The sequence below is a fragment of the Scyliorhinus canicula genome, chromosome 6, assembly GCF_902713615.1.
Source record: "Scyliorhinus canicula chromosome 6, sScyCan1.1, whole genome shotgun sequence".
Taxonomy (NCBI): domain Eukaryota; kingdom Metazoa; phylum Chordata; class Chondrichthyes; order Carcharhiniformes; family Scyliorhinidae; genus Scyliorhinus; species Scyliorhinus canicula.
Window position 1 is genome coordinate 96,568,145 of NC_052151.1, and position 12,735 is coordinate 96,580,879.

Sequence of the window (12,735 nt, forward strand, 5' to 3'; positions counted from 1 at the left end):
ATGGTGGTGCCACATGGGTTGCCCCCTCCTAGCGCCCCCCCCCTCACTCTCTGATGGCAACCCACCTCTGCAGAGGATCCCCCAACCCCAGGCGATGGTCTCCCATCCACCAGCAAAGCACGGAGTTGCCAAGCCCAGCGCCCCTGGGCTCTTTGACTTTGAACAAAGAAGGCTACTCACCTCCTTGGCTCCCCACAGAAGCCCTTCTGCCAAGTTTACGTTAACCAAAAGGAATACTAATTGGCGCCAGCATGACCACTTGCTGGGGATGCCGATGAATGACGGGAGGCCGTTGGATATGGAGTGGTTCTCACTAATTGTATGGAAATGGGGCTCAAGTGTTGATAATTGGTTTCTCGTCATGCTACAGCGAGATCACAATTTCGCCTCTGGGAGCGGGCAGTTTGCAACACAAACTGTTTGGCGCCTACGCGGTTCTTGTTTTTGGCCTCTCCTGCTATTCACCGGCCTCATTTTGCTTGAGCGAGACCGTAACAAAGCTGGAGAATTGCGCCCCGTGTCAAATTTAAGTGTGAATGATCATTTGAGGTGCAATAGCTTGGAAATGAGAAGTAGCTTGATGCAGAAACACTGATTTGTGTATTGTCCTTATTGCATAATTGGACCTTTTAAGTCAGTACCCTGATGTGTTTGTCAGCACTCACTTTAAACAAAAGTATTAAGGGGAAAGAAACTTGAAACTGGGAGAACAAACGCAAATAACGCTGGAGAGTACTAAATATTTACAATTAAGTTGTAAAAGGGGCTGCAGATGTGAGACTCCTAAAATTGAATAAATGCTGAGAATCTACAAAATTAATTTGACAAAATAAGCAACCAGATGGAAGAATGGTGGATAAAATTATTAGAATGGTAGCGACACCTATTTTCATGAGAATTAAGGCAAGTGCAATACCAAATGAGAGTTTTAGATGGTGTGTTAGCAATTGTATCCCTGAACACAAAACCTCTAAAGTTTCCAATGACAAAGAAACGGTGTGCTATTGTAACTCTTGTAATTATGTACATACTACCCAAATGGCTTGAAGAAAAGTAATGATCCTGTATTCTTATTCAACTTGTAAAGGCCTTAACCACCTGTGTGAAATAACAGCTAGTCTTGAGTTAGCCGTAATTTCTTCCAGCCATACATTTTTAAGAGTATATCATCACCATCAAGTCCTTGCCAAGGACTCTTAACCCTACAAAACTGTTTTCACCCCTTAATATCTGAAGCAGACTGTTAGAAATATTTCATTTGTATTTGTTCTATTTAACCCCGAAAATGAGCTTCCAACCCCACGTCCTCTCCATCACAAACTCACACATCATCCATGCTTTCACCTGCATCACAGCCACCTGTCATTAAAACTGTCATCCAACGTTCTCCTGGTTGACTGCCTATCCTCCGCATTTCGCTCATTCAAAATGGTTCTGCCTGTATCCCATCTTGCATGTCTATTCCTGTCTATTTCCCTGATATTGCTAACTTAAATTGTTCCCCAGTCCCTGAAAAGATAATTTAAAATTCTCATTCTTGTGTTACATCACCATTTCCTGGCCTTTCCCCTCTCAAATCTGTAAAGTATTATAGCAACTCCTGTCCAACCCAACTGGACATCTCCTTTCTCTAATTCTTGGCATTTGTGCATCCTGACGAGCCCACCACCCCTCCCTTTCCATATGTTCGGAAATTACATTTTCAGTTCCCAAGGCACCATGATCTGAACCACAAATCCTAATTTTTCTGCGCCCCACAGCTTTAAAATTTTCTTTAAAGGCAATGCATTGATCGCATATTTTAAGTTACCTTTCTTGGTTTGGCATTAATATTTTTCGTACATCCCTGTAAGGTACCTTGGGACTTTTTTTTCTATTTAAAAACGCTTTAGAAATTGCAAGTTGTCATTGCTGTTGTAAAATTAATTTTACAAAATTTAAGGGGGGGATTTTCCAGGTCCCCACAATGTGTTTCGGAGTGGCAGGAGGCAGCCTGCTGTTGGTCGGTGGCGGGATCTTCTGGTCTGGCCACTGTAATTGGGAGTTCCCATTGAATCCACCCCCACCGCCAGGAAATCCACGGCTGGGGTTCGCCATTGGTGGGATCAAAAGATCCCACTGGCGAGAATGGCCAGAAAAATCACACTGCCTTGTGTCTCATCTACAAACCAGGAATAAAATTGTGCCTTCCTTTTACAGTAAAAATTGTTGATATTACAAATGTTTGAAATAATTTGTCAAGAGAGACCAGGAACCTCACCCATTCGATATAAAAGAAAAGCTCTGTAATTTCCTTAACCCAAGCATCGGTTGCAATGATACCCCTGCAGTACATTCAGAATAAAAACAGAAAATGTAGGATAAACTCAGCAGGTCTGCTGCCAGGTCTGCTGAGTTTATCGGGTATTTTGTTTCATTTTAGATTTCCAGCATCCACAATATTTTGCTTTTATTTGCATGCACTCAGAATGTTTGAATAAATAGTAAGTAAATAATTCTTTAGGAAGGATAATAGCAGAAACAATGTCACCTTCTGGAATGATAAATAAAACAATACACCAATGCATCACGTCATAAAACACACTAAACATAGCTAGATTTAGTCATTACGCCCAGCCTTGAAATCTAAACGTTGTATTTTAAAAGATGGAAATCCTGGACCTTCTTACATAACAACAATGTGGAATGCCTACAGTACATGATTACAGTACCTTCTCAAGAGCAATTAGGAATGGGCAATAAATGCTGGCCTTGCCAGCAAAGCCCCCATCCCTTAAACAAAAAAATTAATGATGTTTCAAGAGTATCAAGAATCTAATTTCATTCCACATAGTTCTCTAGGTGACAAGACCGAAGGTGACACAAATCACTCAGTCATAAATATGCCTGCTGCACAAACTTAATATAATTTCTTAACAGAGATGAACATATCCATCAGCGATTGAAATTAACACTACAACTCAGTTCTCTCTATAGTTCAGTCATTTTATCCAATGGTTAGCTGAATTATATGCATGTCTCCCAGACACAGTCCCTCATGTATGCCAAGTTGCTTTATCTCTCTTGGGGTGATCGTCAGGATACTAAGATTAATTTGAACACCCATTTAAAATTAGGGAGGGAGGAATAACAACTAAGGATTTCTAAGCACAGGCTACATTTGAAATGGTCAATAAAGAATTTCCAGTACAATATTATTTAATATTTGAAATTAACAAGTATGTCAATCAACAAATTTTGCAGCTTTAAAGAACAGGATTCCAGCTTACCTAACACCAAACATATGGGAATGTTCATAGTTAAATAGGGAGTGTATTTTGGCATTCGAATTCACAATTATCAGCCGATCAATTACATCCTTTGAAGAAAAATAAATAAAAAATCAATTTTAAGTACCATAAACACATGTTTAAAAGTATAAATTATAGAAAATGACTAGATTCGAAAGTTTACTTTATATATTTTGTGGACATATACACTTCAACAAATTAATCGTTCAATGAGTCTGTATAAAGGATCTATATACAATCATGGAATATAGAATCCCATTTTGTGAATATTTTAAACTAGTATTCTCGCAGGGAAACATCATATGGAGGCAATTTTAAAAATAAATATAAAGAATCCAATTATGTTTTTCCAATTATGGCTCAATTTAGCATGGCCAATCCACCTACCCTGCACATCTTTGGGTTGTGGGGATGAGACCCACGTAGACACGGGGAGAATGTGCAAACCCCACAGCTAAAGTGACCCGGGTCCTCGGCACCGTAAGGCAGCAGTGTTAACCACTGCGCCACCATACCGCCTGCATTGGGGCAATTGACTTGGGGTGAAATAAATGAGTACATGTAACTGTATGTCATTTACAATGCAATATATATGCCATATACTGAAAGATTGCTGATGTTTGGAAGCAAAAACAGTAAGGCAGATTACTATTGAGTGGTTGTAAATTGGGAGAGAGGATGTGCAGTGTCCGTGTGCATCAGTCGCTGAAGGTAAGCATGCAGATGCAGCAGGCGGTAAAGGAGGCTAATGGTACGTTGGCCTTCATTGCAACAGGTTTCGAGTACAGAAGCAGGGATGTGTTGCTGCAATTATACAGGGCCTTGGTGAGGCCACAACTAGAATATTATATGCAGTGTCGGTCTACTTTTCTGAGGAAGGACGTTCTTGCTCCCGAGGGAATGCAGCGAATGTTTACCAGACTGATTCCAGGGATGTTGAGATTGTCATACGAGGAGACATTGACAAGGTTAGGATTGTTCTTGCTGAAGTTCAGAAGAATGAGGGGGATCTCATAGAAACTTATAAAATTCTAACAGGACTATACAGGGTAGATGCAGGGAAGATGTTCCCGATGGTGGGTGTGTCCAGAACCAGGGGTCACAGTCTGAGGATTCAGGGTAAACCATTTTGGACAGAGATGAGGAGACATTTCTTCACCCAAAGAGTGGTGAGCCTGTGGAATTCATTACCACAGGAAATAGTTGATGCTAAAACATTAAATATATTCAGGAGGCGGCTAGATATAGCACTTGGGGCGAATGAGATCAAAGGCTATGGGGGGAAAGCAGGATTAGGCTATTGAGTTGGATGATCAGCCATGATCGTGATAAATGGCAGAGCAGGCTCAAAGGGCCAAAAGATCTCCCCCTGCGTCTATCTTCTATATATCTATGTTGAGATCAAAATGTTTAAACAATGATATTCAATGGCATTACCACTGTTGAATGCCCACCATCAACACCCTGGGGCATTGCGATTGATAGAAACTTAACTGGACGAGTCACATGAATATTATGGCCACAACAGAAGATCAGAGGCTGGGCATTCTCTGATGAGTAACTCAACTCCTGACTACCCAAGGTCTTTCTCCCATCTACAAGGCACAATATCTGAAGTGTGCTGGAATGCTGTCAACTTCCTTAGGTGAGTGCAGATCCAACACTCAAAAAACTCTACACCATCAAGGACAAAGTACCCTGCTTAATTGACAGCCTCCATTGCTTTAAACATTCACTTTCTCTACCAATGGTGCACTGTGGCTACATTGTGCACTATCTACAAAAGAGCATACTCACCTCCTCTTCACAGTCAATGACATTACCATCACAAAGTTCCACAGTATCAAAATCATGGAACAGTAAATGCACTGGGTCAGCCACATAAATGTCATGCTTACTAGATAAGGTCAGGGAGAAATCGTAAGGCTGGCGTCAAAAACGGGCGGGTTTGACGCCAGCCTTCCCCCCCCCCCGACCGGGAACCGATTCTGGTCCCCGGTCGGGGCTAGCATGCCGCCGCCGTGAACTCCGGCATCGCGGGCTTAACGAATTTTGTTAAGCCCGCTTGCCAGAGTTTGCGACGGCTGACGCGTCACATGACGTCAGCCGCGCATGCGCGGATTGGAAGACTCCAACCCGCGCATGCGCGGATGACGTCATCGCGCATTTGCGCGAAACCCGCGCATGCGCGGGCCGGGATGCACTTCAGCCGCCCCGCAAATGGATACAGCGGGGCGGCGGAAGGACAAAGAGTGCGCGGGAATCGGACCCGCTGCCCGCGATCGGTGCCCATCGATCACGGGCCCATGGCACCCTTGGCACGGCCGTGGTACTGCCGTGCCAATCGGTGCCATGGTTGCCAAGATCCGAACTTTACGGCCGTTTTTACGAACGGTCAGACCAGGTGTGTTTGCCGTTCGTAAAAACGGCCGTAAAGGGCTTGGACTTCGGCCCATTGGCCAGCTGAGAATCGCTGATTGCCGTAAAAAAAACGGCAGCAGCGATTCGTGTCGGGAGTCGGGCGTGGGGAGAATAGCGGGAGGGCGTCAGACTAGCGTGGCCGCAAAAATTTACGACCCCCGCTATTCTCCGCACCGTCGTGAGTGCGGAGAATTTCACCCTGGGTATTTTGCATCAAGGGGCTCACCTCATGACTCCCTGATGCCTCTATCTGTGCACGGCACATCAGGAGTGTAATGGAATATTCTCCACTTGTCTGTATAGATGTAGCTCCAACCCCACTCAGTAGCTTGACACTGACTACGACAAAGCAGTCTCTTCATCAATATCCCATCCATTGACTGAAACATTCAATCACGTCATCGCTGACATTCCATTGTTGCGGTGTGTACTAGCTTCAGGATTCATTGCAAACAGTGAGAGATTCTTCAGCAGCATTTCCCAAATGTTTAACTCCATCATCTGGTAGGACAAGGGCAGCAGGTGCATGACAACACCACTGTGTTCAAGCTACCCTCCAAATTATACACTATCCTGGCTTGGACATACTATTTCTTCAATGTCGCTAGTTCAAAATCCTGGAACTTGTTACCTAGCAGCATTGTGAGAGCATCTTCATCACACAGATTACAGCATGAAAGGGAGGTTCACCACCACCTTGTCCAGGGCAACTATGGATGGGTAATACATGCTGGCCTTGCCAGTGACACAACAACCCAAAAAGGAATTTTAAAAAGAAAACTGTCACTTCATTTGACAAAAGAAAGCTCCTATTGCTAAAGTTTAAGGTAAACAAATTTATCTAAAAAATATGCAGAACTTTTAATAGCAATAATAAATCAACAACTATAAAGTAATTGAAAACAAATGCTGTTCACTTACAACAATTGAGGTGGGCACTTCACGCAAGGAGTATGATCCCTTGTTTGGCAATGGCAGATTGCCTATAAGTTCATACACAGCGTAGAAAGACGAAAGCAGGTTCACCAGAGCTAGGAATGACTTGAAAACATGAAGACACAAACATGATATTAATATTTATAAAAATGAAATGGGTTTCATAGTTATAATGAAGAAAAATTATCCAACATAAAACCATAAATATGATATAGTGATTAGAAGAGGTTTAATGCACATGTATTTTTTGTTTAGAATACAAATTGCAACGTCATATTCAACAAGATCATGACCAGTTAATTGTCCCCAGCCCAAATACACCTAATTGTCACACCTATATATAAACTGTCTTCATGGTAATTACAAACATCCACAAAAGTGACTACACTTCAAAGTACTTCAGAGACTGTAAAGTGCTTTGAAACATTTGGTGATTGTGAAAGAAACTATATAAATGCAAGTCTTCCCCCAACCCCCTAACATCCCCCACCTCCTCCCCTAACCTCCCCCACCCCCTCCATACATGGCTAAATGTGATAACTGACAGACCTGTTTTGAACAATGGACATGGACTGATAGATATTTTAAATAGTTACTAATATGTATTCATATCTAAGGTTCTATAAAACTCACATCAGCTTGGCTCAGTGAAACAGATCCATCTCAAAAGGATTTCAGTTCAACCCTCACTCCAGATCGAGATGACATTTCTGAGCCGTACTGAGGGAGTATCGTGCTGTATTTCAGGTGAGATGAATGCAAGGCCTGTCTGCTCTCTCAGGTTGAAGTATATGATCATATAATACAACATGAAGAAAAACAGGCACTTCACCCATTGTACTGGCCAATGTTTATCTTTCAACTAAAACAGGGGACAGCTGTTTGTCCCAGTACGGTTTGTAGGGCCTTGCCACATTTTCTGCTTTACAACAGTGCCCACACTTTATTGGCCAAAAAGAAAATTGAGTAATCTAGAAGTTCTTTATTCTTATATTTTGCAAATATGCCATTCTTCCAAAAAACAGCAGTACTCTGGCACAGAGTCTGTCCCTGTTGCTCAGAAGGGAAGGGAGAAGAGGAACAGAGCACTTGTCATTGGGGACTCCATAGTTAGAGGAACAGACAGGAGGTTCTGTGGGAACGAAAGAGACTCACGGTTGGTGTGTTGCCTCCCAGGTGCCAGGGTCCGTAATGTCTCTGATCGTGTTTTTGGGATCCTTAAGGGGGGGGGGGGCAGCCCCAAGTCGTGGTCCAATAGGTACCAACGACATAGGTAGGAAGAGAGATGGGGATTTGAGACAGAATTCAGGGAGCTAGGGTGGAAGCTGAGAGCTAGAACAAACAGAGTTGTTATCTCTGGGTTGTTACCCGTGCCACGTGCTAGTGAAGTGAGAAATAAGGAGAGAGAGGAGTTGAACACGTGGCTACAGGGATGGTGCAGGAGGGAGGGTTTTGGTTTCCTGGATAATTGGGGCTCATTCTGGGGTAGGTGGGACCTCTACAAACAGGATGGTCTTCACCTGAACCAGAGGGGTACCAATATCCTGGGGGGGAGATTTGCTAGTGCTCTTCGGGGGGGTTTTAAACTAATTCAGCAGGGGGATGGGAACCTAAATTGTAGTCCCAGTGTACAGGATGTTGAGAGTAGTGAGGTCAGGGACAGGGTTAAAAGTTCGAAGAGGGCACCGGCAAGCAGGACGCTGGTTTGAAGTGTGTCTACTTCAATGCCAGGAGCATCCGGAATAAGGTGGGTGAGCTTGCAGCATGGGTTGGTACCTGGGATCTTGATGTTGTGGCGATTTCGGAGACATGGGTAGAGCAGGGACAGGAATGGTTGTTGCAGGTTCCAGGATTTAGATGTTTCTGTAAGAACAGAGAAGATGGTAAAAGAGGGGGGGGTGTGGCATTGTTAATCAAGGAAAGTATTACGGCGGTAGAAAGGACGCTTGAGGACTCGTCTACTGAGGTAGTATGGGCCGAGGTTAGGAACAGTAGAGGAGAGGTCACCCTGTTGGGAGTTGTCTATAGACCTCCGAATAGTTCCAGAGATGTAGAGGAAAGGATTGCAAAGATGATTCTCGACAGGAGCGAGAGTAACAGGGTAGTTGTTATGGGGGACTTTAACTTTCCAAATATTGACTGGAAATACTATAGTTCGAGTACTATAGATGGGTCAGTTTTTGTGCAGTGTGTGCAGGAGGGTTCTCTGACACAGTATGTAGACAGGCCAACAAGGGGCGAGGCCACATTGGATTTGGTACTGGGTAATGAACCCGGCCAGGTGTTAGATTTAGATGTAGGTGAGCACTTTGGTGATAGTGATCACAACTCGGTTATGTTTACTTTGGCAATGGGCAGGGATAGGTATATACCGCAAGGCAAGAATTATAGCTAGGGGAAAGGCAATGATGATGCTATTCGGCAAGATTTAGGATGTATAGGATGGGGAAGGAAACTGCAGGGGATGGGTACAATCGAAATGTGGAGCTTTTTCAAGGAACAGCTACTGCGTGTCCTTGATAAGTATGTACCTGTCAGGCAGGGAGGAAGTTGTCGAGCAAGGGAACCGTGGTTTACTAAGGAAGTTGAAGCACTTGTCAAGAGGAAGAAGGCGGCTTATGTTAGGATGAGACATGAAGGCTCAGTTAGGGCACTTGAGAGTTATAAGTTAGCCAGGAAGGACCTAAAGGGAGAGTTAAGAAGAGCGAGGAGAGGACACGAAAAGTCGTTGGCGGATAGGATCAAGGAAAAACCCTAAGGCTTTCTATAGGTATATCAGGAACAAAAGAATGACTAGAGTAAGATTAGGGCCAATCAGGATAGTAGTGGAAAGTTGTGTGTGGAATCAGAGGAGATAGGGGAAGCGTTAAATGGATATTTTTCGTCAGTGTTTACACTGGAGAAAGACAATGTTGTCGAGGAGAACACTCAGGTTCAGTCGACCAGGCTAGATGGAATTGAGGTTCAAAAGGAGGAGGTGTTAGCAATTTTGGAAAATGTCAAAATAGATAAGTCCCCTGGGACAGATGGGATTTATCCTAGGATTCTCTGGGAAGCCAGGGAGGAGATTGCAGAGCCTTTGTCCTTGATCTTTATGTCGTCTTTGTCGACAGGAATAGTGCCGGAAGACTGGAGGATAGCAAATGTTGTCCCCTTGTTCAAGAAGGGGAGTAGAGACAACCCTGGTAATTATAAACCTGTGAGCCTTACTTCGGTCGTGGGTAAAATGTTGGAAAAGGTTATAAGAGATAGGGTTTATAATCATCTTGAAAAGAACAAGTTGATTAGCGATAGTCAACACGGTTTTGTAAAGGGTAGGTCATGCCTCACAAACCTTATTGAGTTTTTTGAGAAGGTGACCAAACAGGTGGATCAGGGTAAAGCTGTTGATGTGGTGTATATGGATTTCAGTAAGGCGTTTGATAAGGTTCCCCACGGTAGGCTATTGCAGAAAATAAGGAAGTATGGAATTGAAGGTGATTTAGCGGTTTGGATCAGTAATTGGCTAGCTGAAAGAAGACAGAGGGTGGTGGTTGATGGCAAATGTTCATCCTGGAGTTCAGTTACTAGTGGTGTACCGCAAGGGATCTGTTTTGGGGCCACTGCTGTTGTCATTTTTATAAATGACCTGGAAGAGGGGTGTAGAAGGATGGGTTAGTAAATTTGCAGATGACACAAAGGTCGGTGGAGTTGTGGATAGTGCTGAAGGATGTTATAGGATACAGAGGGACATAGATAAGCTGCAGAGCTGGGTTGAGAGGTGGCAGATGGAGTTTAATGCGGAAAAGTGTGAGGTGGTTCACTTTGGAAGGAGTAACAGGAATGCAGAGTACTGAGCTAATGGCAAGATTCTTGGTAGTGTAGATGAACAGAGAGATCTCGGCATCCAGGTACATAAATCCCTGAAAGTTGCCACCCAGGTTAATAGGGCTGTTAAGAAGGCATATGGTGTGCTAGCCTTTATAAGCAGGGGGATTGAGTTTCGGAACCACAAGGTCATGCTGCAGCTGAACATAACTCTGGTGCGGCCGTACCTGGAGTACTGCGTGCAGTTCTGGTCACCACATTATAGGAAGGATGTGGAAGCTTTGGAAAGGGTTCAGAGGAGATTTACTAGGATGTTGCCTGGCATGGAGGAAAGGTCTTACGAGGAAAGGCTCAGGGAATTGAGGTTGTTTTCGTTAGAGAGGAGAAGGCTGAGAGGTGACTTAATAGAGACATATAAGATAGTCAGAGGGTTAGATAGGGTGGACAGTGAGAGTCTTTTTCCTCGGATGGTGATGACCAACACGAGGGAACATAGCTTTAAATTGAGGGGTGATAGATATAGGACAGATATCAGAGGCAGTTTCTTTACTCAGAGAGTAGTAGGGGTGTGGAACGCCCTGCCTGCAACAGTAGTAGACTCGCCAACTTTAAGGGCATTTAAGTGGTCACTGGATAGACATACGGATGAAAATGGAATAGTGTAGGTCAGATAGGCTTCAGATGGTTTCACAGGTCGGCGCAACATCGAGGGGCGAAGGGCCCGTACTGCGCTGTAGTGTTCTATGTTCTATGTACTGGACCATCTTATTGACCAAAGATTCATAGATGCTTGTACCGTACGAGGAGGCCATTTGGTCCATAATGTCCATGCTGGTCAACAAAGATCTGACTATACTAATCCCATTTTCGAGCGCTTGGCCCAAAGCCCTGGCAGATTCAGCCACCCTTTTCAGGCAGTAAGTTCCAGACTCCCACCAATCTCTGGGTGAAAAGGTTTGGTCTCAACTTCCTTCTTAGCCTTCTACCTCTTAGTTCAAATCTATGCTCCTCGGTTATTGACCCCTCAATTGAGATTTAAAAAGTGCCTTCCTTTCCATCCAACCTATCCCTCATAATATTATATGCCTCTATAAGGTCCCCTTCTCAACCATCGCTGCTCCAAGGAAAACAGACTCAGCGGGCGGGATTCTCCGAAATGGAGAGAAACATGCCGACGCCGGAGTGAAACCCGGAGTGTTTCACTCCAGTGTCGGAGGCCGCTCCTCGCCCCCAATTCCCCCCCACCCCCCCGGGGGGCTACGAGCGGCGGCGCGTGAATCCCGAGCGCCTGGCCTTGACGCTTGCGTCAAAGCAGCGCGCCGGGAATGACGTGACCAGCGGCGCCTAAGTGACATCAGCCGCGCATGCGCAGGTTGGCTGGCGCAAACCGCTCATGTGCAGTTTCCGTCTTCCCCTCCGCTGCCCCGCAAGACATGGTGGCTTGATCTTGCGGGGCGGCGGATGGAAAAGAGTGCATCCTTTAGAGCCGCCGGCCCGACGATCGGTCGGCACCGATCGCGGGCCAGACATCTCATGAGCACACCCGTGGTGCTCGATCCTCCCTCCGCCCCCCACAGGCCCTACACTTACCGGTCGCACGATGTTCACGCCGGCAGCGACCAGGTATGGTTGACGCCGGCGTGAACCGGTCGGGTTCGTCAGGCTGCTTGGCCCATCCGGGCCGGAGAATCGGCGGTCGCCGTGAGAAACGCTGAGTGGCGATTCTCCGAGCGGCGTGTCCGCGTTTGGGGGGGTGGGGGGGGGGGGGGGGGGGAACGTTGGGGGGGGGGGGGGGTGCCAGGGCGGCATGTCGTGATTCACCCGGCCCTCCTGCGATTCTCCCACCCGGCGTGGGGAGCGGAGAATCGCGCCCAGCATTTCCAATCTATCCTCATAGCTCAGACTGTCCAGCTCAGCCAGCATCCTGGGCGGCGGTGGCGTAGTGGTATTGTCACGAGACTGGTGAACCAGAGACCCAGGGTAATAATCTGATGACCCGGGTTTGAATCCGCCGTGGCAGATGGTGGAAATTGAATCCAATAAATATCTGGAATTAAAGATATAATGAATCCCAGCTGGTTCACTATGTCCAAGGCGAAGGGGTTAGATCCCAAAGCCTCAAGTAGATTAGGTGAGCGCATGTTAAGAGTGAGACTGATTATTCACTCTAATAAGTAGATTTTCCAAATACTGATCCTGCCCACAATGGGTGGGATCCAGATCGCGGAACCTTGCCAGATCCTGTTCGATCTCTCGAGGCGTGGCGAGCCAGAAGAGGCCT

The 12,735-nt window shown here is 45.4% G+C and overlaps 1 protein-coding gene across 1 annotated transcript in view; it reads right to left on the minus strand.

Moving 5' to 3' along the window:
• tbc1d32 (TBC1 domain family, member 32) overlaps positions 1-12,735 on the minus strand; it is a 348,975-nt gene that overhangs the window by 164,998 nt on the left and 171,242 nt on the right. The window contains 2 exon segments of the mRNA XM_038799703.1: positions 3,270-3,358; positions 6,633-6,752. Coding sequence (XP_038655631.1) covers positions 3,270-3,358; positions 6,633-6,752 — 209 coding nt within the window.